The 27645-nt window shown below is 39.9% G+C and overlaps 1 protein-coding gene across 6 annotated transcripts in view; it reads left to right on the forward strand.

Annotated features, from left to right (window-relative positions):
- The window catches only part of ida (anaphase promoting complex subunit 5 ida), a 202497-nt gene that overhangs the window by 143236 nt on the left and 31616 nt on the right, over positions 1-27645 (forward strand). For all 6 annotated transcript variants that reach the window (XM_067096145.1, XM_067096121.1, XM_067096138.1 and 3 more), the window contains exons 12-13: positions 1940-2176; positions 19605-19801. In XM_067096145.1, the coding sequence (XP_066952246.1) occupies positions 1940-2176; positions 19605-19801 (434 nt within the window). The remainder of the gene's footprint in view (positions 1-1939; positions 2177-19604; positions 19802-27645) is intronic.

The raw sequence follows: 27645 nt of genomic DNA on the forward strand, positions 1-27645 counted from the left end.
GTGATAGAAAAGTAAGTACATCATTGGCCTTCTTCAGAAATGTCGCTTTCGAAGAAGTCTCTGAATGTACAGGGTGGTCATCACACACACACACTATTGCCACGTGCTTGAACAAGTTCTACTATACTGTGTATGAGTATGCTATCACTGGGAGAAGAGTGACAGTACTGCAACCAAACCCAGCATGCTTAGGTAAGCCACTGTAGAACTACATTGTAAAACATAAGTTCGTATATAGTTTCTTGTTCCTTGGTACGAAAACCTGAAGAGTATTTGGAATAAAGAAAGAGTGGGACTTGAAATTTGTGGCTTGACCTTGGACCAGAATTATTTCCTTTGGAGTGTTGGGATTAAAAATTGAGAGCTTAAGCCTTTTTCATCACCTGTCAGTTTCTTTGTAAAACTCCTTGAGGACAAAACAAGCAACTATTCTATCAAAATCAGATTTTGACGTAGGAAAAGCCTATTTGTGGTAGTTGCTGTTGAGTCCTCAAAACCCTCCCACTTCTTGACGAAAAGGCATGGGATTTGGGCAAGGGATCATCTTGCATTGACCAACAGAGAGCAATAGCTCCTTGGCCTTCAACAGCCCAGTTGTAAACAAGAGGGTGCACATGTATGCTCAATAGTCACTTCTCTTTCTTGCAGGTTCTTTGATGTTGGAAAAACTGGGTTCAGCTTATTTGAAGATAAGGGAAAGTGCCCTCTTATCTTTGAGTCCATTATATACTCCATCACGTGTTATAATGTTAATCATTACGACACAATACCTGGCCAAAAGACCAACTAGTAGAGAATTGTTTGATATTAGTTTGGTCACCATGGAGCTATGGTAGACCTTGGAAGGTAACTCCTTGAGAACTCACAGCAACTACCAACAGGTTTTTGCTACGTCAAAACCTGTTTTTTTTTATTGTTTATAAGTACATTTAGTGTGTGTGTGTAGTTATGCAGTGTTGACAAGGTAGAGGGAGTAAGGGTATGCAGTTGCTGTTGTATGTCCCTAGAGTGTTTATTTGATCTTAACCAGAAATTTCCATTATCCGGCAGGGCCTTTGCTCTATTAGTGTGAATAGGGGAAAGATTACGGTATTTGTTTATTTTTCATTCTTTCTCTTATACAGTTTATTTTAGTTATTACAGTCGACCCCCAGCAATTTGCGGTTCAGGATTCGTGGCTTCACTTATTTGCGGATTTTTCTGTGGAATGTATCTCCAAATTATTCGCGGAGAATTCGCATATTCACGGACTTTTTTGTCAAGCAATATTCACTAATTATTGTATTTTCATGTTATTTTTGACTAAATACATTTTTTATGATAAAAAAAGATTTCCTAATTTTCAGATATTAATAGTAATGTAAACACAGCAAAATAACAATAAAATATATTTTTTTCCATGCATATTTAAGTATTTCTTAACTCAGAGAGAGAGAGAGAGAGAGAGAGAGAGAGAGAGAGAGAGAGAGAGAGAGAGAGAGAGAGAGACTTATAGACTTAAGCCTAGGGAAAGTAACAGGTTTGTAAGCTTTCCCATGGTAATAAACCAGTTTTCTCCTCTCCTTATAGGAGGGATCTCCTTATAGTGAACCGTCCTGGTGGCTACAGCTCCCTAAACCGGTTTTGTCACCTCTTTATAGTGCCTACAGCCACGTTGCTCAGAAATTATGTGGAAATGATATTAAAGTGATATTGAAATATTAAAATATTGAAGTGATATTGAAATATTAAAATATTACTGTAAAGTGTTTTAGGATGATACTTTAAGGTATATTTGGTGTTTGAACTATTAAAATAGGCAGTTATAAGTTTGGAAGTTTTTGTGTACCTTTTACTGACATTAAATAAGAGAGTTACTGAGCATTTATTTCTTTTTAGATGCTTATCACATGTACTGTATAAGCATTTTAAACTAACACACTGCTTTCTTTGTTCCCAGAGTATATCCCGGGCAGAGGCGCTCAATTGCCAGAACAGTTTAGTCTCTCTTCAGCATTGTGCCTGGGGTTTACGTGCTGCTTTGTGGGCAAATTGGGGAATTAGTAATATGGCATTATTAACTTCTCAGATACTTCTTCACCTAAATACTCACCATCCCTCAAACATTGGTATATTTCACTCTTCTCATCCTTCATGCAATGCCATTTGTATGATTGCTATTGGTCTTGCCAATCTGGTAAGTATGAGTCAGACATAAAGTAAATGTTATTTAAAACAATATTTTAGTTTTATATTAAGTAAATACAGTATGTGATTATGATGCCACTTCAGAATAATAATTTGCCATAAAGGCTCTTTTATTTATAGCATAGGGCAGGTCTATTAATGAAAAAAATAGGCTAGTGCGCAAGGATGACGCAGCCCATGTTACTGTACTTCAGACTCTGGGGTAGCCTTGCCAACTACATAGCCTGTCCTTTGCAAACACAATCCAAGTCAATAAAACCATGAAATACAAAGTACGACTATATGGTAAGCACTAAATTTTTATGTAGTAACTGTCTTGCCTACTAGTTTTCAGTTCTCATTTCTCAGTATAAATTCTTCAACTTCATCATTCCTTCTAACTTCCATTAAGTTGTATCCTTTAGTGGTGCATTTCCTCCCATCTTCTGTTATACTGGGTCTTTTGTTTACAATCAGAACAGCCCCAGTTGTGTTGAATGATGCACAGAAATGGGAGGATGGTACATTAGGATAACAAGTCACCCCACCAATAAAACTGTAGGACTTAATGTGTTGCAAGGTGTGTGGAATCTTTACTGTTAAGCCTTGCCCATAATACTGAATCTGATACCAGTGGATTAACCCTTAAACGCCTACTGGATGTATCATACGTCGACTAAAATTGTCTGTTGGGTGCCAAGTGGACGTACCGTACGTCGACTACAAAAAATTTCAACCTTCAGTCAACTTTGACTCGTTCGAAATGGTTGAAAAACGCAATTGTAAGCTAAAACTCTTACATTCCAGTAATATTCAATCATGTACCTTCATTTTGCAACAAATTGGAAGTCTCTAGCACAATATTTCAATATATGGTGATTTTTTTAAAAACTTTTTTCTTACGCCCGCTGTAACTCGCCGAAAATTTCAGAAATTCTTTTGTCATTTTGTCGTAATTTTGCACTGTTCTATATTAGCCGTTACATAAAGTTTTATATATGAAAATGTGCGCAATTTCATGTAAAATACAGCAAAATACAACCCATGGTTGTAGCTTGTATCAGTTTGGAAATATTTTCATATAAACCACAATAACTGCCAAAATTTCAACCTTCGGTCAAATTTGACTCGACCGAAATGGTCAAAAAACGCAATTGTAAGCTAAAACTCTTACATTCTAGTAATGTTCAATCATTTACTTTCATTTTGCAACCAATTGGAAGTCTCTAGCACAATATTTCGATTTATGGTGAATTTTTGAAAAAAACTTTTTCCTTACGTCCGCGCCAGAAATTCTTTCGTCACGTTGTCGTAATGTTTGCACTGTTTTATATTAGTCGTTACATAAAGTTTTATTTATGGAAATGTGCGCAATTTCATGTAGAATACAACAGAAAATAACTCATGGTTGTAGCTTTTATCAGTTTTGAAATATTTTCATATAAATCACGATAACTGCCAAAATTTCAACCTTCGGTCAACTTTAACTCGACCGAAATGGTAAAAAAAACGCAATTATAAGCTAAAACTCTTACATTCTAGTAATATTTAATCATGTACCTTCATTTTGCAACAAACTGGAAGTCTCTAGCACAATATTTCGATTTATGGTGAATTTCTGAAAAAAAAAAAACTTTTTCCTTACGTCTGCGCGCGGTAACTCGGCCGAACATCTCAGAAATTCTTTCGTCACGTTGTCGTAATGTTTGCATCGTTTTACATCAGTCGTTACATAAACTTTATATGAAAATGTGCGCAATTTCATGTAGAATACATCAGAAAATAGCTCATGGTTGTAGCTTTTATCAGTTTTGAAATATTTTCACATAAATCATGATAACTGCCAAAATTTCAACCTTCGGTCAACTTTTAACTCGACCGAAATGGTCAAAAAACGCAATTTTAAGCTAAAACTCTTACATTCTAGTAATATTCAATCGTTTACCTTCATTTTGCAATAAATTGGAAGTCTCTAGCACAATATTTCGATTTATGGTGAATTTTTTAATAAAACATTTTCCTTACGTTTGCGCAGTAACTCGGCCGAACATCTCAGAAATTCTTTCATCACGTTGTCGTAATATTTGCACCGTTTTATATTAGTTGTTACATAAAGTTTTATATATGAAAATGTGCGCAATTTCATGTACAATACAACAGAAAATAACTCATGGTTGTAGCTTTTATCAGTTTTGAAATATTTTCATATAAATCACGATAAATAAAAAAAATTCCACTCAATCAACTTTAACTCGACCGAAATGGTCGAAAACTGCAATTGTAAGTTAAAACACTTACAGTCTAGTAATATTCAATCAATTAGCTTCATTTTTCAACAAACGGAAGTCTCTAGCACAATATTTCGATTTATGATGAATTTTTGAAAAAAAACATTTTTTACGTCCGGCGTTATTAATTCATGCATCATTTTGTGATAATATTTTCTCTGTGTTGCTTTGATCGTTTTACAATTTGTTATATACCAAAATCATCGCAATTTAGTGTACAATACAAAGAAAAACAAAATAACCCGTTAGCTTTAACCGTTTTGCTCACAGCGATTTGTATAAAATTATATATGAAAAATTTTTTTGCACTGTCATATATTTCAATATTTATATATGATAATATTTTTTCATTTTTGATGGTTGCATACTAAACTTCAGGCAATGACAAAAAAAGGAGCCAAAATGAACTCTTAATCTTGAAAACTAAGCGTGCTGTGATTTTTGAAAAAACTTTTTCCGCTTCAGCGCTAACTCACCGAACGCCGCCGGCATACGGGAGACGTTTTTGTAAATAGAGGCTCGGCGTTTAAGGGTTAATGGCTTTGTGTCATAATGGAGTGAAGCATATATTGTAGGGTCTTTTTCTTTTTGAACACAATTGGTGCAGTATGATGGGACAGATTTGGAGTTTATTAAATGAAACTCTGACTGTCCTTAACCTATTTATTACTTTAACCTACATTTAATCACACAAACCCATTTTTTCACACTACCACCAAAATATCTTAATGGTATCCCTCGGATGGCCCAACATGTTGGGGTATAATGTGTCTGCCAACTAACTGACGTGCTGATTGTTTTGAGGACTACTTGGATGAAGCTTCATTACAAAATCTTTTGGCATGTTCACTGAAAATATCCCATCCATACTGACCAATCATGAATCATAGAAAATTTGTTTGCCCCTAAAATTAGCCAAACCCAAGTCATGAGTTTGCTATAATAAAATTGACAGGTAGGAATGAGAAGACTAAATTTAGACCAATCCCTTTTTAATGCACTTTGGCCTGCTTTTCAGAACTGACAGTGTGCCAAAATATTTTATGCTAACAACAGCAAATTCCATTAATGCTGTGAAACTAGAAAATTAAATTTCTTTTAGTGTTCAACACCAAAAAAATCCAATGTTGGGATAAATGTAAATGGCTCATAGAAGCAAAATAAATAAGTGTCAGCCTCTGAAAAGTTCAAACATTGATGAAGCTGAAGTATCTGTGAAACCTCATTACACTGTATAGCCAATGTGAAAGTAGAAGACTCAGTGCAGAAGATTTGGATATATCTGCTGCAGTACTTCTTGACTGACATGTAAATTCAGGCAAACAAGCCTGACACTGGCAGCTCCTGCCCAGGAGTGATAACTTGATGGTGATGATGTGAAGGCATGACAGGCCCTATTGGGAAGGCCTTGACACGTTTGGAGAGGCATAGCAAAGTGACAGTAAACACACAAAACAATTTAACCCCCTAAGTTGTTGGGTAATAGTAACTGGCAGTGAAAGGCTATAATTGGTGCAACACTACAAAAGTACAGAATATTGATGGTGATAAAAGAGATAACAAGTATGCTACAAAAGTTGTAAAGTTATAAAAATATAAAAAAATACAATGCAGATTAGCAAGGACAGTCAGCTTACACTTCACTTACAATACAGTAAGGAAATCAATTAAGGAGAATGTTATTATTAAAAACTTACTTCCAAGCACCAACTAGATAACAACTTATTAGCTAGCATGAATGCTAATAAGGTTTTGCATCAGTTGGCTTGAATGCTAAGAGGCTTCAAATTATATATTTGAAGATTTCCTTGGATCTTCGTAATTTCTTGTTTCATATATTACTACTATGATGATAATGTCAGAATTTCAAGGTACTGTACTTGAGTTTAGATATTTTTATGCCTAAATAAAAGAAGTCGTATGTAAATGAAAATAATAAAGCAGAGATATTAATCCTGAAAGATTTTTCATGCAGAGTTTTTCTGTTGAGGAAAATTTGGTAAACAACCAGAATGCTATCATCCCCCTTCAAGATGTTATGACTCATTTAGGCATAACTTCCTGGATACAACACTGCCTAAGAAGGGACATCAGATCCCAACAAAGTCTGTAGCATAAGGGGTAAGGAAAAGTTGAAGGAATTCCTCACCCATTTATCTCTTTCCTGCCAGCAAGGGCTCATTTTCAAATCTTCTGGAGATAGGGACAGAGCCTTGGCCAGGGTATGTGATTTGGTTACAGATTTTCCCATGTAGAGACAAGCCTTCACTCATTTTGCATTCAGTGCATAATGGAGCAATATGGAAAAATTCAAGGACTTGGACAGCAAGATGGAGTAATTGATCAAGAGGTAATGGAATGTCACCCATTTCCTGATGTACACACTTCCTTGTCCCTGTACTTCCAATACCAAACATATTAAGATACAATAATCAGTTGAAGACTAAAAGTAAAAGCATAATGTCCTGTCCTAAAAATTTTAAATGCTGGGTAATAAATCATAGGCACAGATTGTAAAATGCTCTTAGGATTGTATAAAAGTTTTTGAATTAGGAAAAACATATTTTGCTAGCTGCTGTGAGGTACTCTCATGGTCCACCCCCCACCCCAGGGCTCCTTAAGACAGACCAAACAATCTCATAGAATTCTCTTACACTTGGTCTTGGCCAGAATAATGCTTGTTGGCATAGTGATAGAATTTAAAGGGCTCAAGACAAGAGGGATTTGTCTCTTTGTCTACAGCAACTGCCTCAGTTTTCCCTTCATCTGTCTCGCACAGATGTAGTAACAGTATGTATACCAATCGTTTTTCTCATTACATCCCAGGTCTGTGCAAGACAATGTTCACCCCAACCCCATGCCTTTTTGTCAGGGAAAGTGGGTGGGTTTGAGGATTCACATTGGCTACTAAAACTAGGTTCTTCCTTGTCAAAACCTGGTTTTTGATAGTGTAGCCACGTTCACCATATCACATCATGAAGACCCCTGGTTTTCCACTAAAGCGCCTATTGGGCCAGGACTTACCATACCACCTACACTCTGAGACTTCTTCGAAAGAAGTGTAGAAGAAAGTTAGCGATGTACTTACTTTCCGGATGTCATGTGACTTAGGAAAGGAGTGAAGATCTGCCTTTTTAATTACATTTGTGACAGTAAAATAATTCTTACCTCATATAGAGAGAGGGAGAGAGGTTTTTTGTGCTAAGATGTACAGGAAGTGAACCATTTGGGACTTTTGCCTTGCCATCTAGGTAATTCTTGAGTGCTTGAGCTGGGCTTAATACTTTATACAAAATACTGGGTTCCCTTATCAGAATAGGAGATAACAGTAAATGATGGCCAGGTGTATGAGTGATGAAGCGTTGTCCCCTTCTGACCCCCTCATCAAGCGAGGGGAAATTTTCATGTTAAAACCATGCCCTCAGTGCTGGGTCCAATCTCAACAGACTGGCAACCCCTAAGACAATGGGGCTATGGTGTACAGTATATCCAGGCGAGGACCCAGGCCAGTACCACTGTGGGTAACAGTATTGCTCCTCCCTCTGTTGGGCCTCCCTGGTGAGAGGGACCTCACCCCGGGCAAAATTTATATTATCAGTCTTGTGAATACAAATCCTAACCTCCCTATGACTTGGCAATTGACTGTTGCCAGGAAAGCTCAGTTTACAAAAGTCAGTGGTATTAAAACCATAATACAGTACCATATAGTTACCCAAAAAATGTAAATACTGTCATGACCCATCCTTGATTCAATTCGACTCCCTCTTTGGGAGTGGAAGTTAGTCAAGGTTTCTAACCTTGGAAACTGACCAAAAAAAATCTGCTTTAGAATGATAAAATTATTTATTAAAGAGACAAGCAGTGTCAGAAATGTTGTTCAGACATAAAAGACATGTGGCTTATAGAAGACTATTTGTCGATAAGAAATAAAGAAAATATAAATGTAAAAGAAAAAAACATACTATGAACAGCATTCTGGGTACTATTGTACTTCCTGAAAACAGTAACAAATCAATTGAAAAGAATATGCTGTTGGACTCTCTTAAAAAGAGATACCCCAAAGTTCAAGATTGTGAAGTACACTATATATTATACCAAGTAAACTGAACAATAAACAGATATTAAGAATCAAAAAATAAAATTTGGAGGTCAAGATCTACCTCAAAAAACAAACATTTTGGGCCAAAACAGAGAATTAAGACCATTTGTCCCAAAACCACTAGAGTGTCAAAATTATAGTAAATATTGGCATGTGTGTACCAGGGGAAGTGGGAAGACTGCTGTGATAGGTGTCGTCAACGGGGTTTCGCTCTGGTCAGAACTTCTATTCAGCAAGTAGCTGACCTCCTCATTTTCCTAAGTAGGAAGATGCTTCTTTTTGTGTTAGCCATTAAGGTCTACAGGGCTACTTTAAGGCTAGTTCTTCGTCTAAAGGGAGTAGATCTTTCTTCCTCCAAGGAGATCTTTATGCTTTTACAAAGTTTTGAGCAGTCTGGTCCCCCTAAAGAACTAAACCCACCTAACTGGGATTTGATACTGGTTCTTAGCGCTTATTTGTGCCCTTTATGAGCCCTTATGGGGTTTGTCAGAAAGAGCTTTGACCCTCAAGACAATATTTTTACTTGCCTTAGCCTCACCCAAAAGAGTGGGGGAACTTCATGGCCTCTCTTTTGAGGTGACACTCAAGGAGCTGGAGTTCAGTGTCTTTCGACTTTGTCCTGGAATTCGTGGCTAAGACTCTGAAACCCATAGGTCCCTGATGACAGGTTTGAGCCCTTTTCGATTCCGTCCCTTGGAGATTTTGTTGGTGATGATCCTAGTGAAATGCTTTCATGTCCAGTTAGGGTGCTACAGCACCACCTAAAAAGAACTCAGTACCTCAGACCTGAGTGTTGAAGGCTTTTTGTTAGTACTGGCCTGAAGAAGAAAGAAGTGTCCAAGAATACCATCTCCTTCTGGCTACGAGAGGTTATCAGAAGTGCGTACATTTCTTCTTCTGATGTGGATGACAGCTCATTGCAACCTAGAGCTCTAGATGTCAGGGGTGAATGGCCTTCTTCCTTTCTCCTTTTCTACCTTCGCTTCTAGCATGCAGCGGAGAGAACAATCTTCGGTAGCTGGAACTGTCTAGATACAGGTGAGAGGGTTGTAATTCTATTTCTCTTCATTCCATACAATGAATAAATCTCAGAATTAGAAGCAGTGTCTATCTTCTCTCTGTAAGCAAGAGGTTTCTTCACAGATTAAGGTAGTTATCCAATTGGTTGTTTTTCTAAGACAAATGCAAACTCTCACTGCCTTTTTGGCACATTGTGGAATGGTATTCCCATTGTGTTGCAAGCCTGGATGTCTGGCTATTAGGAAAGATTTTTCCTTATAGTCAGAGGCATTTGGCTCATTCCTATGCTACAAGAATGGCCAGAAAGTGAGCCCAGGTGAGCCGGGCCTCCAAACGGTCTCAACTTACTTCTCCTCCCACCAATAAGTAAGTCTCCCAATGTAAAGACTGAAGGATTTTTATTCATATAGGAAGAAGTCACAAATTTTTAAACAATTGGATTTTTCCTAACATACAAACCTTAGGTCTCTATGTTAATGGCCCATCTCATCCACCCCTCATTCAGTTTTCCCACGGCTGGAAGAACACTGATGCGAGATCCTTTGGGGAGAGCAAGATGAAGCTCTGCCCACTCGCTGACCCCACTGAATGACGCTATGTATTACTCTGCCACACCTTGATCATATTACATTTCAATTTTTTGTAACCGGTTCCCAGCTAGCGCAGGAGAAATTTCCTCAATGTAAAGATGTCGTGTTTGTATGTTGGGAAAAATACAAATTGATTAAAAATTTGTAATTTTTCAGCAACTTTGGAGAGCACAAGGATAATAGAAATTGGCTGTAGTTGCTGCAGTCTGCTGATAAGACAAATTTTTCATTAACTTGTATTTCTCATAGCTAACAAACCTATGGTCTTAACGTGAGGATAAATCTTTTAGTATCAGCTGGAAACTGGTAAAAAACATAAAATTGTAGAACAAGGTATTGGTGGCAACGGGGTTTGGCTACTTGGGTGAGATAGTAGGAAACAACAGACCTACCTTCACCCAAGAACGCCGTGACGTATCAGTTTCTCCCAACCCAGGGAATCCATTGAGGGGTGGCAAGAGGTGGGCAATATACATTAAGACCATAGGTTTGTTAGCTATGAAAAATACAAATTAATTAAAAATTTGTTATTTGTTCATATGCGGAACAAACCTAGGTCTTAATGTTAGGATAGACTCACTTCTGACTTTTGATGGGGGGAAAGGAAGTCTCGAACCGACTAGATGTTCAGCACACCTGGTCTCGTTTCTTGGTTAAGTAAAAGCAGAGAAAAGAGACAAAAGCCTCTTGACTAGTCTAATAAAGGATATTAAACAGTCAGACTACTGGCCTAATATACATTTGTATATTAGGCCAGTATATTTGTATATTGTCTTAACAGCTATATTTGTTAAGACAACAAACCTACATTAGCCACCAATTCATTTGTTATCATTCCTCTCTCCCCTCATTAGAGCGAGGAAGGATTAGCTTCTGCAAGGAAAGAATAGTGTGTTAAACTTTTCTCAAACAGGAAGCTTTCACTCACCTGTATCTAACTAGTTCCAGCTTGTGATGGGTCAATCTTCTTACTGCCCGCCAGTAAAGAAGAAGGGGAATATAGAAAGGAAAAAGATCAGTCATCTCATTCACACTCACTTTCATACGATCATCTTAGGTAAGATACACACTATCCCACTATGGGCATTGGGTGAGCTACACAACTTGTTGAGCAGCCACCACTGGACCCAGGCAAAAAGTGTCCAAGGACCTGTGGGCAATGTCCCTCAGGTAGAAGGACATGAAGGTGGTTTGATGAAGCCACGTACAGTCAAGGGAGGAGGCATCTCTGTCTTGTTCTATTTCAGGTTCAGAGGCTCAGAAGATGGCTGGCATCTGGGCTTCTCTAGGTCTTCCAGGGCCTATTGTCCCATTTCCTGTCCTGGTGCTTTCCTGTGTCACCCGCCTGGACAGTTGCCAGCCCTGCTGCTCTCCCCTTGACTGTACCAGTGATGCCACATCAGCCTTTGGTGTTCCCTGACCAGCGTTGAGTCGGAGGCTGCAGAGGCTAACCCTGTTCACCTCTTCGTAGAGCTACTGTTCGGAATCCAGATCAATCGGCAGTGCATCACTTTCAGAGATTTGGAACCCTATTTGTGGTGGTGGCTGTTTATCGCACTCAATCGGCAGCGTATCCCTTGTGGAGCTTTGGACCTCCTACTGCAGTGGTGACTTTTACTTAGGATCTGTCTTCTGATGGTCTCATAAAACAGTGGTTGACAGAGTCAACACTGTTTTTCGAGAGAAGTTCACCTGTGTTGTGAAGAAGCAGCATCGTAAGTCTCCATCTCTGTCTTCTCCTCTATTGTCTTCCTTCTCTTCTTTTCTGTCATCGCCCGACCATGGCTGTGGTTCTCCCGCTCCACCTCGTGGCTGTTTTGCTGATGAGGGGGTGTCATGTCCAGCCGCTTCTTGTCCATCAGTTTTCCACTTCGAGCAGAGATCAGCGATAGGAAAATCTACGGCAGTGTCATCTTCCCCGGATCCCCCTGTTCGTGTTCGTAGGAAGGATGACAAGGCTCCTGTTAAGGAATCCTGTGTAGAGAAGGCTTCGGAAGTTCAAATGTTTCCTTCTGGGTCCTGCTATCGTATGATGGACGTAAGAGATTCTGCCCAGCCGCGGACATGTTTCCAGTCTAGGCCATTGTCTCCTCATTGCTGGCATGTCCCTGACCTTAGTCTCCGTCATTACAGAACCCCTCCCTGTTCACGCTGTCCCGGGAGGCCCTTGGATCATTGTTCCAGCTCCCACAAACGTGTCGTGTCGCATGTCTATGTCCATGAAGATGCACGTAAGTGCAGTTAGTTCAAATTCAGCCTCGCTTGTCAGCATCTCGTCATCTCTCCCATTCTTGCTCTCCTAGGAGAAAAAGAGTTCACACGGCCGCGGACGTGACAGCACAGACATAGGGCCGTATATTGACACGTGGCTGTCGCACAGGGAGGTGTGGAAGTTGTCTCAAGACAGCATGTCCAGGAACGGACCATCGACCTCACTTTGATTGGAGCTTTATTGGCTTTTCTTCAAACTTGCATTGGACGAACTGGAGAAGAACTGTCAGGAAGGCCTGTTCCTGACACAACTGGAACCTGTCCATTGACAGGTGAGTGATGGATGTAGACAGAAGACTGTCCGCATCCATCGGCAGAGGAGCAACAGCCATGGACGGAAGGAAGTATATGTCCGTCTGCAGGGGAGCTAAATCCGTGGCCACGGACAGGAGGGCATCTTCGTCCATCTGCAGGAGAGCGACGTCTGCAGTCAGAAGGACGGCTGCTATCGGATGATGAAGAATCGGTTACGAAGTCCTTAATCCTCCATTTACTGGGGTGAGGATTGCACAAGAGAAAAAGAAGACGAGGACAAGGACGAAGCAGATGACGAGGACAAAGAAGAAGAAGAGGGAGGTAGGTCTACATCATTTCCTCTTCGGAGCACTATCATATCTCTCTCTAAAGACAATGTCAACTTTGTCCAATACAGCCCAAGCAAGAGAGTCCGCGGAAAGAGCAGGAGTAGAAGACGTCATCTCATAGCCATCAGTTGCTGCAGTAGAGGTTCTCAGGTCGGGAGCAGGGAAAGCCATTGTATCATGAACTGTCATGGCAGCTGAGATGGGAGCGTCAGAAGAAGACACCTTAACAGGGGTTGACCTGAGATGACGCATCAAAAGGTCTGATGAGAGGCGAGCCGCCTCTGGAACAGCAGCGCCCAACCCAGAAGATCAGTGGGCAGGGGGACTAGTAACTGTCATGGCAGTCAACATTGGGATGTGAGAGGACATAAAATGGGATAGTAGGTTGTCTCAGGTTGGTACCCCTGATAGGACTAATGAAGCCCAAATGCCCGATATCTTCTGCACATCCAATCCTGAAAGAGAACAATATGACGCTGCCTCCACCCTCTCAGGGGGAGAAACCTCCCCTCCCAAGAGAAAGGGGGCAGCAGAAGGTACAATAACTCCTGACCACTCTCCCAAAACTTCCAAAGGCGAAGCCGTGGAAGGATGAGATGGCGTAAAATCTTCTAATGAAGAAGTGAAGGAAGGACGATTGTTCAAGGAAAAGGAAGAACAAGATCTTGTGAAGCATCCATCGAAGGAGGAGAGAACCCTTCCCAAGGTGGCATCACCAACATCCCCCTATTCTGCTTCTTGGCAAAGATTCTCCGTTGCTCAGGAAACCAAGAACGATATCAGAGCAAGGGTTAGTAATGTTACATACATTCGCTCTCCATCTACTGCAAGTGAAATGAGGATCAGTCTCAAAGGAAGCAAAGAAACAAGAACAAGGATAGTTGGGTACTCTGGGACATTTCTTCTGAGGCTTATGAGAAGGCTTTGATGGGTTTTGGGTTTGCATCATGAGACAAAACACACACCCATTTACACAGTACCTCACAAAACAGAAAATCAGACCAATTGAAACACAGGCAAACAAAGAATACCGGCTTTGGGAGGAGGATGAAGAGACATCTTACCAGCAAGGTGGTAAGAAGAAAACTGGCTACATCACGGGGTTCAAAGCAGGGCGACAACCAAGCCTTGCGCATACCAACAGATGAACCCCAATGCCACCGAGTCCTTTCATTACAATTTGTTTTTGTATAAACAGAGTTCTGTTGTTCCCCTTTTGTGTGCCTTGTAGTACAGTTGTAACAAATGACCTTAATTATAAAAGGTATTTTACTTCCTTGAATACTTTAATGCTGGTAAATATGGAAGTAGCAGGATAAATACCAATGGAAAGCCATAGAAAATTATGGGAAAGATGCATAAATGAAGACCTACCATATATGCCGGTGTATAAGGCAACCTTTTAACCTTAAAAGTCTCCCCCAAAATGGGCAGGTCATCTTATACACCGAGTATAAAAAGCAAACCGTAAATCCAGCTGAGATTTTTAATGATAGACTACCCACTGAAGTGTCAATGGTTGAGTCAGTAGTTAACTACTGTCACAGCTATCAACACTGTAAACAAAACAGCTGTAATAACTAAAAAACGTTAGGGTGAGCGAGCTCTCACGTTGTTACTAGTTGTATCCAGAGTACAGTACCATTATTCAGTTACAGTTATCACAAGACCCCATCATGGCCACACCAACTCTCGGTAAAAATAAAAGGAGGAAGTACGAAGCTTCATTCTAGTTAAAAGCAATAAAGTTTGCAAAGGAGGAAGAAGCAGAAATTGATACCCCATCAGATTTGGAATCTGATCTGAACAATGATTTCCTTACATATAAATCACAAGACATCATCAACGAACTTATGACATCAGATGATGAACATGATAATGAATAAGTAGGATTTTTATTGTTTAAAAATGTTTTTGAGCTTTTTAATCGTTGCAAATAAAATATCCTTTGAACATTACCTCACCATTGCTTATAGTCCAGGAGCTAGCAAGGAGTTATAACACATCTCGAGTACAAAAGGTCTGAATGTCATAATCGTTAGTATATCCCTAGGAGGCACCAGTATGGCGATTCTTAAGTTCTGAATTTGGTGCGTTATATAGGGCGCTTTCTTGAACGCCCCCAAAATGAGCTTTGAATCACATTCTGGAGTACATTGACCAGACTGGTGTCAAAAGTTACGGTTTGGAAGCCTGATTACAAATGAAGTGTTCTTAAATACCAAATTTGGTGCAAAACCCATTTAAGAACGGCCTAAGATGGCGCTATTGTGAAGTTTATATCACATGTTGAGTACATGGCTCAAACTTGGTAGTATTATCCACTAGAACCTACAAATCAAGAATTGATAATTCTTAAGTGTTGAATTTGGTGCAAACCTTGTTTAAGAACGGCCTAAAGGCAGCACTTCGTATGTCTAATCTATGTCACGTCTTAAGTACATGAATGAAACTTGGTGGACCGTGGAACCATACTTTGGACCTTACTGATCAAGAAAAGGTAGTTCTTAAATGATAATATTTGTGCAAAACTCATTTATTAAATTGACAATATATTCCGTCCCTTCATTAAAACATCAAAACTAATCAGATATGAAGTATTACAAAATTTAAACAGTATTAGAAAATTTAGTCTCAGCATATCTTCGTGAAAGATATCTTCTGCTGGGCATAGCTAACTAATGGTTGTGGATAATATACATAAAATAAATTCTGCAAAAAAAACGTATGTCATAATTTGTGCTGATCTGGTGATGAGTACTGTGTGTATGTAGCCTAATGAATATTTTCTGATCCTTCTTAGTTCGAGTCTAGTCATCCTCATCAGAACCATTCTCTTCATCAGATGATGCAACCTGCATATCAGCTTCTGTCTCTTCCTCTATTTCCTGAAGTTCCGATTCTTCCGGGACAAGACTTTCTGGGAGCTGCTCTTCATAGAACCAAATGGGGGGTGTACTCACCATCTAGTAATTGCCAGCCATTTTCTTCTGTTGGGTGCTGGTCGAGATCTTGTTTATCTGCAGCCGCCCACATCTTTGCAACGAATGATGCTCGCTTTATGTGGGCATTGACCTCATCTCACATGGTGCAAGCCCACTGGCATCAATGCCAATCAAGTTGGAAAGCAAATTCTTTCCTCTCTTCGGTCCATAGGTCTTCATGAACTTCTGAAACCTGAGGTCACCAAGGCTTGTAGATTTTTTTGCACCATAGATTTCTGCAGTGAATCGGAAGAGGGTTGCTTTGGTTGCATTAGAAACAAGTGCAGGCCATATCATATCTATGAAAGCACGCTGGTAGTCAGGTGTTTTTTCAAGCAGCTTGAATGGTCGTACTTTGCCTTTTCTTACAAAGGATGAGGTGTAATCTGATCCAGTAAAGGTGTGAGAAGCAGGCAACGCAGCGCAAAGCCCTGGTCCAAGTTCATGATGAATTGCAGTCAGATTTATGAACCGGCAGTTATTTGCTGCAGTTCCAACATCCATCCAAAGTTTGCCCTGGAACTTGTTGCAATGGCACAGGAGTATCACAGCTATATCTGTGTCGGATGCTCTGACTACAATGTTGCTGTTGGCATCGTCATTGAAGAGTGAATGAAGGCAGATTTTTGTGTCACCCTCCTCATGGTTGTTGTGTAAATCCTGAACAGTTGTTCGTTGTATCATTCTGTCCTGAACTTTGAAGTGGTAGCACTCACCTGGAACATCTAAAATTAGTTCATGTTGACTAAGAATGTCTATATAGCAGGGATGCTGCCATTCACTGGCGAGAAACTCTGGTAGCTGTTTTTTGAATGACCTAGACTTGAGAGCATCATTAAGGTCTCTTGGAACTCGTCTCTGCTCAGGCCCAGTGATGACAAAAGTTCTGCCATCAGCTTTTCTCCTATCTCTTTGAGAGTCCTTTATGGATGGCTGTGGATAGTCATCAAAGATAATGTGGACAGACTTGGCTTGGCTTTGAAGGCACTGAAGAAGAATGCTCCTTGCAAGTCCCCCATAGGTTTGGGGCAGGTTTCCTGGCATGCTGTGCAGAAGGAATTGTCCATCTATAATGTATGAATTTATGGTTGTTGGTTTACCATGATCTTTCACTCGGTCTTCCAGAATCCCAAACAATGCACTCTTCAAAGCCAAGCCAAGTCTGTCCACATTATCTTTGATGACTATCCGCAGCCATCCATAAAGGACTCTGAAAGAGATAGGAGAAAAGCTGACGGCAGAACTTTTGTCATCACTGGGCCTGAGCAGAGACGAGTTCCAAGAGACCTTAATGATGCTCTCAAGTCTAGGTCATTCAAAAACAGCTACCAGAGTTTCGCCAGTGAATGGCAGCATCCCTGCTATATAGACATTCTTGGTCAACATGAAGTAATTTTAGATGTTCCAGGTGAGTGCTACCACTTCAAAGTTCAGGACAGAATGATACAACGAACAACTGTTCAGGATTTACACAACAACCATGAGGAGGCTGACACAAAAATCTGCCTTCATTCACTCTTCAATGACGATGCCAACAGCAACATTGCAGTCAGAGCATCCGACACAGATATAGCTGTGATACTCCTGTGCCATTGCAACAAGTTCAGGGCAAACTTTGATGGATGTTGGAACTGCAGCAAATAACAACCGCCGGTTCATAAATCTGACTGCAATTCATCATGAACTTGGACCAGGGCTTTGCGCTGCATTGCCTGCTTTTCACGCCTTTACTGGATCAGATTACACCTCATCCTTTGTAAGAAAAGGCAAAGTACGACCATTCAAGCTGCTTGAAAAAACACCTGACTACCAGCGTGCTTTCACAGATATGACATGGCCTGCACTTGTTTCTAATGCAACCAAAGCAACCCTCTTCCGATTCACTGCAGATATCTATGGTGCAAAAAATCTACAAGCCTTGGTGACCTCAGGTTTCAGAAGTTCATGAAGACCTATGGACGAAGAGAGGAAAGAATTTGCTTTCCAACTTGATTGGCATTGATGCCAGTGGGCTTGCACCATGTGAGGATGAGGTCAATGCCCACATAAAGCGAGCATCATTCGTTGCAAAGATGTGGGCGGCTGCAGATAAACAAGATCTCGACCAGCACCCAACAGAAGAAAATGGCTGGCAATTACTAGATGGTGAGTACAAACCCATTTGGTTCTATGAAGAGCAGCTCCCAGAAAGTCTTGTCCCGGAAGAATCGAACTTCAAGAAATAGAGGAAGAGCCAGAAGCTGATATGCAGGTTGCATCATCTGATGAAGAGAATGGTTCTGATGAGGATGACTAGACTGGAACTAAGAAGGATCAGAAAATATTCATTAGGCTACATACACACAGTACTCATCACCAGATCAGCACAAATTATGACATACGTGCATTTTTGCAGAATTTATTTTATGTATATTATCCACAACCATTAGTTAGCTATGCCCAGCAGAAGATATCTTTCACGTAAGATATGCTGAGACTAAATTTTCTAATACTGTTTAAATTTTGTAATACTTCATATCTGATTAGTTTTGATGATTTAATGTAGGGACGGAATATATTGTCAATTTAATAAATGAGTTTTGCACAAATATTATCATTTAAGAACTACCTTTTCTTGATCAGTAAGGTCCAAAGTATGGTTCCACGGTCCACCAAGTTTCATTCATGTACTTAGGACGTGACATAGATTAGTCATAAGAAGCGCTGCCTTTAGGCCGTTCTTAAACAAGGTTTGCACCAAATTCATCACTTAAGAATTATCAATTCTTGATCTGTAGGTTCTAGTGGATAATACTACCAAGTTTTGAGCCATGTACTCAACATGTGATATAAACTTCACAATAGCGCCATCTTAGGCCATTCTTAAATGGGTTTTGCACCAAATTTGGTATTTAAGAACACTTCATTTGTAATCAGGCTTCCAAACCGTAACTTTTTGACACCAGTCTGGTCAATGTACTCCAGAATGTGATTCAAAGCTCATTTTGGGGGCGTTCAAGCGCCCCTATATAACGCACCAAATTCAGAACTTAAGAATCGCCATACTGGTGCCTCCTAAGGATATACTAACGATTATGACATTCAAACCTTTTGTACTCGAGATGTGTTATAACTCCTTGCTAGCTCCCGGAATATTATGCTTACATCTGCTGATAGTGTTATTTGATTTAATAAATTGGGTGTCGTCTTATACGGTGATCATGCCTCTTAACCCACATTTTTACATGAAAGATGGTGGCTTGTCTTATACGCGGAGTCGCCTTATACACTGGCATATACAGTAGTTCAGAATTTAGGTAGAAAGTGTACCAGGCACAAAGAAGACAATAAAGACAACTCATTATTGAGTTCTTATTGCGTTACATGCTTAGATTTTATACTGAATGCCTTATTGGTCATATACAGTGAACATTAATGATCAATCAAAGCATTTAACTGTTAGCTACCAATTAATTTCTGAAAAAATATACTAAATCACCTTGTAAGATTCATAATCTTTTGTTTTGACTTTCATGTTTGTAAAGTATTTTTAGTATTTTTCTCGACATTAGGAACTCCATCCATTACAAAGATTGAAAAGGTTAAACTTACAATTGTTACAGGGAGATTATCAGCTAGCAGGAGAGGTGTTACAGCATGCTCAGGAAAGGTTTCCTCCTCATGGCCAGTTTTCCAGTACTTGGATGTTTGCCCAAACACACATAACCTTGAATGATTTACTTCTGCAAGGATGCTGGACAGAGGCACAGAGTGTAATAACCAGCATGGCCACCTGTAATCCTTTAGAAGCCAAAATAAGGTTAGTTGTTTAAAAAAGTGAGAGCTAAATCTTTTTATCATTGGAAACATTAATCTTAGAATCACTGTAGGATAATGTTACCCATTATGTTTACTGTACTCTATATCCATTGTGTGGTTGGTATTTAATGTATTATGACTCAGTGAAATTTTTTTAACAGTTGTAGATACTGTGCTGTAAAATTATGTGTAATCATGGCAGAGGCAACACCATGATGCGTGTACATTATGCAGCTCTGTAGTATATTGTAGAATTAGTGTGATTGAGTGACTAAAGTTGTTTATGTAGACTATGCAAAAATTTTCAACCATCACAGGATTGACCAGTGAATCGGTGCCAGTGTGGAGTTTTCTCTAATATTAGTAGGAAGAGTAAGCATTACAGTACACTAAGATTTGGATTTATGTACTTTTTGAGTTAGGCTTGTCATTCAGATGTGTACAAATGTAATCATCAAACAGAGCTGGGCCATTTATTTTTTTAAAGTTCTATCCAGATTGAATTGTGAAATATAACCATGTTGTTGATTTACTGCCCTTACAGTAAAGCTAGGATATAATTTTTGTGTTGTACAGATTACTACTAAAAACAAAAAAAAGAGTGAGAAGTGACATTTACAGTTTAAAAAAAATACCGTATTATGCTGTATTGTTATAAAAGAATCAAGGACGCTGCAAAGAATATTAAACTGCATTGTATGTGTACAAGCACAGATATACTGTACTTGTGAAGTATATTACTTGTATATTTGTTAAAGCGTAAGATTCTGTAAACTAGCCTTAAGGGGAGCGCACTCTTCAATTTTTGATGAATATTTTTGAAATTTAAAAAAATGGTTAAATGGCCGCAAGACATGAGCAACACCTTCGTTATCATGTGACCAAAGCATTTTTTCGAAATATTAAAATTAATGGGGTTTTGGGCCTCTGCCGCCCACACGGTGAGGTAGAGCTGACGTTTGGCTCCTAATGACTATTGTCATTTTTTCCTTTATTTGCATAATTTATTAATTATTTTGATTTTTATATCACCTTATCTCCTATGTCTGGCAGTGTCTGGCAACAACAATGGCTTGTTCCTTGGTGAATGCGTGGTCTAAGAGACAGACAGGGTGCTGATTCAGTTGCCTCCAAATGTTGAAAGTGGGTGGTGGGCAACTTTTTACTCAAAAATACACTCACAGTTGATGAAATGAATAAAGGATGATGAAAAGGGAGTATATGATGACAAGTTCATTATATCTAGATCTCAGTTAGATAAAATAGTGTCGGGTATTAGATGCAAGGTAGGAAATTGCAGGGGTAAAGTTCAGGTCGAAGTCTCTGCCAATAGATGGGATAATGATATTTTAACGAAATGCCAGTCGTGTAGGTTTACAGTTAGTGCCCCAGCAAAGCGAATTAACAATGGAAAATCTCAGCACCATCAGTTGAGTGAGATAAATATTGAGGAAATTGAACACAACTTCGGCTATGAGAAATTCAACTAACACATCTGTTTGGCACAAGTGAAAGTATAGAAGAAGTTCTTCATTTGAGAGACAAAGGCTTGAAAATCAAACTCAAAAGACCAAACAAGTGAAAAAAACGACTGAAAATGAGTCAAGAATATCAGCCTGGTAGCTACTAAACTTTTAGTTTCTTAATTTCAAACCAGGCAACAATGAGTCAGGTGGTACTTGACGATACCCTCGCCTCGAGCAAATAATACCCCTTTTTATAAAGGGGGGGGGTGACCTGGAGCCAGAAATCAACCAAAATAATGCTTTAAGATAAGTTTTTTCCAAGAGTGCCAAAAAAAAACACTTGTTGACCTTTACGGTTGTTTTTCTCAGTTTTCACTTTTTTGCACTTCAAACACTAATTACTTTTTTATTTTTAGGCCAATTTTAAAGTTAAATATACCATTGGAAAGAGGAAAGAACGATGAATATTTCTTTGGGGCTAGATTTTTTCTTTGGTTGACAAGGAACCCGTGATAATCAAATTATACAAATTTGGGGGAAAATCCCCCCCTCGCCCCATCCAAAAAAAAAAAATGAAAAATAGAAAAACTCTTCCCATGATTTTTTTCCTACTATGATATACTTTCTGTGTATGAAGCTGCATTGCAATAGCTCTAGAATTGAAGGAGGAGAAACATTTTTATTTTATAAATAAAATCCAAAATAATCATCCAATCACTCTAAAATTTTCTCTGGAACATCACCTTATATATATGTATAAAATATAAAAATTTCATAAAAATCAGAACATTATTTCTATATAAGCATGCGCTCCCCTTAAATCTTGACACCCTTAACGGCAGTTTATCAAGTGATTATTATCACAAAAATAAATAATCTTAGAAATGAGCATAAATTTTATACCAAAACATACTTATGCTGTGTATTTTTCCGTGTATATGTTCATTACACTTGTGGTGGCAATTTTTTCTTTCAAATGTTCACCCTCAGGTAGGACCACCCTTTCACAAGCTTGGCCTGCACTTGTACCACACTGATTATGCTGGGTAATGTATGTAATGGACATTAGGAAGACAGATCTTACATTTGTCATTAATGGAGAAATGGACAGCTATGAACAGTTGATTTATTTTTTAGATAATCAGATTACATCATTTTAAGATGTTCAGATTACTTTTATTTTAGTATTTTTTTATAATGGACATTTCTCATACTGAGACTTGTATTCCTGGACCCCTGACACCAAGGTACATGAGTGTCAGCGGAGCTCGGGCCTGAACACCTCAGGGAACTCCTTCAGCAGCTGTGAGTACTGGTCAGGGGCAGCAGAGCAGATGGTGGGCGCCTTGGGTCCCATTGCTAACGGGAGGGACTGGCAGGAGTCGGTGTCAAGGAGGCGCTTCCGACCGACGTCGACTGCCAGCCCGAAGTGGGCAAGGAAATCCGCACCCAGGAGCGGGGCCCTTACGTCCGTGACAACAAAGTCCCAGGAATATCTCCGGCCAAGGATGGAGGTCGACAGGAGCCTGGTGCCGTAGGAGAGGATGGGGGACCCGTTGGCAGCCATCAGGGAAGCAGCCAGGTCCGGTGCTCGCTTGCGGTCCTTTCTGGACAGCAGGAAGATTGATCTAATGGCCCCCGTGTCGACCAACATCATCCTGCCGGAGACGGTGTCGCGGACGTAGAAGCCTACTGGCTCTGGGCCCCTGGGTTCTTCTGTTGCCATGGCGGCCTGTCTTGCCGGCCACCGCCTCCCCCGTTTTTTTGGACGGGCGAATGAACAGGGCGGCAGGCAGTTCCGGGCATCCTTGCCGAACCGCCTGTGGTAGTGGCAAAGACCCGGGGTATTCCACCTGTTGTGAGGCATTGGGCGCCTCCTGGTGACAGCGTTGACCTCCTGCTCTGCGCCCTCCTCCTGCTGGATGGCGCTGATGGTGAGTGTGGGCGCTGGTACCCGCTTCGTTGCCTTCACGGAGTCCGTCAGGTGCTGCGCCGTGCAGATCAGGACCTCAAGGGGCATGGCGTAGGGCTCAGGGATTTGCGTGCGGACCTCCAGGAGTAGCTGACGGAGGAGGAGCTCCCGTGACAGGCTTATTTCGAGTTGTTTTCCACTGCCGTCAGTGTCGAGGAGTGTGAGGAGGTCCTGTATCATACTCCATGACGCTCTAATCCTGCCGCGGGCTGACGGCGAGGTCGAGGGCACAGGCGGCCTGCTCAGCGACCGGCAGGGAGCATGCCTTGAGGAGGGACTTCTTCAGGAGGTGGTAGGTGAGGGGGCGTGTGGCGGACATCCACGGGGTCACCACTTTAACCCTTTAACCATTTAGTACGTATATACTGTATACGTAGCGCGCCAACGCTGCCTGAGCCGTTTAATACGTATACATTCGGGGAGCAGATGTTTTGACCGTGGCGTTTAGTACGTATATACAGTGAACCCTCGCTACTTCGCGGTTCGAATATCGCGGATTCACGACTTCACGGATTTTTTCCATTACGTATGTGTATATTATAAGAGAAAATATATAGCGGATTTTCCGGAAATTTCAAAAATAGTCGCGATATATGAAGACCCAAATATTTCATTAATTTCATTAATAATTATTAATATCTGCTAGTACTGTTGGTTCATTGCATTATGACATATAATTCAGTACAAAATGAAATTAAACAAAAAGAGAATGTGATCATACGATAATTCATTATAGTACTAGTAAAATTAAACTGAACAAGAAACGCTAATCAGATGCAGTCTGACATTGTCATATTTGAATGGTGTAAGGCTGCTGATGGCTACATATATACTAATTATAAAATACAAATGTAATGAATGTGCATCTTTTCCATGAATCTTTTGTACTGCATCCAATAATATTGTTTGTTGCAAAAATCACATCTCGAATAAACCTATACTACTACAACAAAAAAAGCATAAAATAGCGTAAAGTATATTTGAATTTGAAACTAGCATGTAAGATGGGCTGTGATTGGTTCCATTGGTGATAGATGACGAATCAGCTCCCAAGTTTTGTAATCTCGCCTGTGATTGGTGTTTTGACCGTTTCTCCGACCCGCAGCAGCTTCCCTTGTCTCTGACCCGCAGCATCTTCTCGCGGCCACGCCGTTTCCCGCTCTCTCGGTAGATAGATGCTGTTTACATTACCAGTGCTGTGCGTGACAGTGTGTGTTTGAAGTTGAACTTTTTTTAACTTTGTTTAACCCCTACAATGGCTCCCCAAGCGTTCTGCTTCTGCTAAGGCTGGTACTGAGCCTAAACGCCAACGGAAAATGATGACAATTGCTGAGAAGGTGACACTTCTCGATATGTTGAAGGAAGGGAGAAGTTCTGTGGCCGTGGCCCGCCATTTTGGAGTGAACGAATCCACCGTTCGCTACATTAAGAAGGATGAGGCGAAGATTAGGAGAGACGGCTGCCATCACCTTTAGCAAGTCAGCAAAGCGAGTTGTTACGGCTCGTAATAAAACGATCGTCCGTATGGAAGGTGCTTTTTGTCAATCTGGATTGCCGACTGCTGGAAGAAGAAAATAGCCTTGGATACGAACACCATCCGAACCAAGGCTTTGAGGTTGTATGAGAATTTCGGCAAAGGAACCTCAAGATGATGGCGACCACGCTGAAGAAGAAGAGGAAGACGACGAAGATGATGTAGATGAACCTCAAGCAGGGACATCCACTGATTCCCAGCCTCAGACACAACGTTTTACCGCCAGCAAAGGATGGTTCGCCAAGTTTCAGAAACGCCGGCCTGAAAAGCGTTTTCCTGCATGGCGAGGCTGCTTCGCTGACACGGTCGCTGCTGAAACTTACGCGAATGAGACGTTCAAGAATATTATCGCTGAAGGTGGATACAAGCCGAACAAGTCTTTAATATGGGACGAGACGGGTTTGTTTTGGAAGAGAATGCCATCGCGAACTTTCCTGTTCAAAGAAGAAGCCAAAGCCTCTGGCTTTAAAGCATTCAAAGATCGTGTTACCCTCGTGATGTGTGGCAATGCTGTGGGATTTTTGCTAAAGCCAGGGCTTATTTATAAGTCGAAAAACCTCGTGCTTTGAAAAATAAAAATAAGAATCTCCTTCCCGTGTATTGGATGCATAATCCAAAAGCATGGATTACGAAGATGCTGACCTCCAACTGGTTCCACCAGTGTTTTATCCCACAAGTCAGTAAATATCTCTTAGAGAAGGGCTTGCCATTTAAGATCCTTCTCCTGTTGGATAACGCTGGTGGACACGCTGACTGATCTTTTCGCATGAGGGCATTCAGGTTGAGTTCCTGCCACCCAACACAACGTCCTTAATTCAACCGATGGACCAGGGGGTTATCAGGGCATTCAAGGCCCTCTACATGAAGAATACCTTGGCGGACCTCGTTGCGTGTGTGGATGCCGCCCAAGAAGATGAGGATGAAACATTCAATTTGAAGGCGTACTGGCGGCAGTACACAATTGCCACGTGCCTTCAGAACATCCAGAAGGCACTGCAAGAAATGAAACCTGCTACCGTTAACGCGAGCTGGAGGAAGTTGTGGTCCGAGATTGTTTACGACGACGAGGGATTTACGCCTGCCGAGATTCAACACTCTGCAGTACGGAAATCTGTGCAGTTGGCAGTTATCGTGATTTATATGAAAATATTTCAAAACTGATAAAAGCTACAACCATGAGTTATTTTCTGTTGTATTCTACATGAAATTGCGCACATTTCCATATATAAAACTTTATGTAACGACTAATATAAAACAGTGCAAACATTACGACAACGTGATTTAAAGAATTTCTGGCGCGGACGTAAGAAAAAAGTTTTTTCAAAAATTCACCATAAATTGAAATATTGTGCTAGAGACTTCCAATTGGTTGCAAAATGAAGGTAAATGATTGAATATTACTAGAATGTAAGAGTTTTAGCTTACAATTATATATTTTTGTTTATTTATTAATTTGTTAATTTAAGTGTTTTCTTCTAATAACTGATCTTTTTTTTCCCTATTACCTTCTGTTATTTCTTTCAAATGAACACCTGATTATTTACAAGATTGGGCTTCTTCCATTTGAATATAGTTCATACTCTGAATAATAGTACTGTAATAATAAAACAGATCCAGTACTAAAAGTTAAGCTAAAGCTCTGATTATTTCAGAACTATCACATGACTGTTATATTCTTAAGCTACAAATAAATGGCTGAAAGTGTTAGATTCTGTCTCTATACTGAGTGGTTCTTACAACCATGGCTTTTCAATCTCTCATTTCTTGTTGCTTTGTTGATGATGGGGGAGATACCCTATTTGGTTTTTTACATTGCGAGTCATCTTGTGTTCAGTGCAATTTTCCATTAAAACAGATCAAGGTACTCCATCTGCAATCTTATTTTTAAAAGCATTAAAATACTGTACTCACCAAAGGAAACCTTAGGTCATTTCCTTGAATGAATCACTTAAACCTTGCAAGTAATGAACTTGAGGTCTTATTTATTCTATAGGCAATTAATGTTGGGGGAGACTTGAGTGTTCTTAACCCTTTAACGCTGACTGGACGTATTTTATGTCGACAGAAGTTGTCTGTCGGGTGCCGAGTGGACATAAAATATGTCGACTACAAAAAGTTTTTTAAATATTCGCGGGAAAATACTTATAGGCCTCGTTTGCAAAAAATTTTAAATCATGCGCCTTGAGGGATACTGAGAGTTCACGGATCACGCTGTTGTTTTGTTTACAAGCGTGACCCAGCTGCGTATGCGTGAATTTCTTTTTTATCCCAAAAGAAAGCATTAGCTAACTCTGCTGAAAATCTCAGAAATTCTTTAGTCACTTTGTCGTAATTTTTGCACCGTTTTCTATTAGCCGTTACATAAAGTTTTATATGTGAAAATGTGCGCAATTTCATGTAGAATACAACAAAAAATAACTCATGGTTGTAGCTTTTATCAATTTTGACATATTTTCATATAAATCACGATAAGTGACAAAATTTCAACCTTCGTTCAACTTTGACTCTGCCAAAATGGTCGAAAAATGCAATTGTAAGCTAAAACTCTTACATCCTAGTAATATTCAACATTTACCTTCATTCTGAAACAAACAAGAAGTCTCTAGCACAATATTTCAATTTATGGTGAATTTTTGAAAGAAACTTTTTCCTTACGTCTGTGCTAACTCTGCTGAAAATCTCAGAAATTCTTTAGTCACTTTGTTGTAATTTTTGCACTGTTTTCTATTAGCCATTACATAAAGTTTTATATATGAAAATGTGTGCAATTTCATGTACAATACAACAAAAAATAACTCATGGTTGTAGCTTTCATCAATTTTGATATATTTTCATATAAATCTTGATAAGTGCCAAAATTTCAACCTTCGGTC

Source organism: Macrobrachium rosenbergii, chromosome 4 (assembly GCF_040412425.1).
Source record: "Macrobrachium rosenbergii isolate ZJJX-2024 chromosome 4, ASM4041242v1, whole genome shotgun sequence".
Taxonomy (NCBI): domain Eukaryota; kingdom Metazoa; phylum Arthropoda; class Malacostraca; order Decapoda; family Palaemonidae; genus Macrobrachium; species Macrobrachium rosenbergii.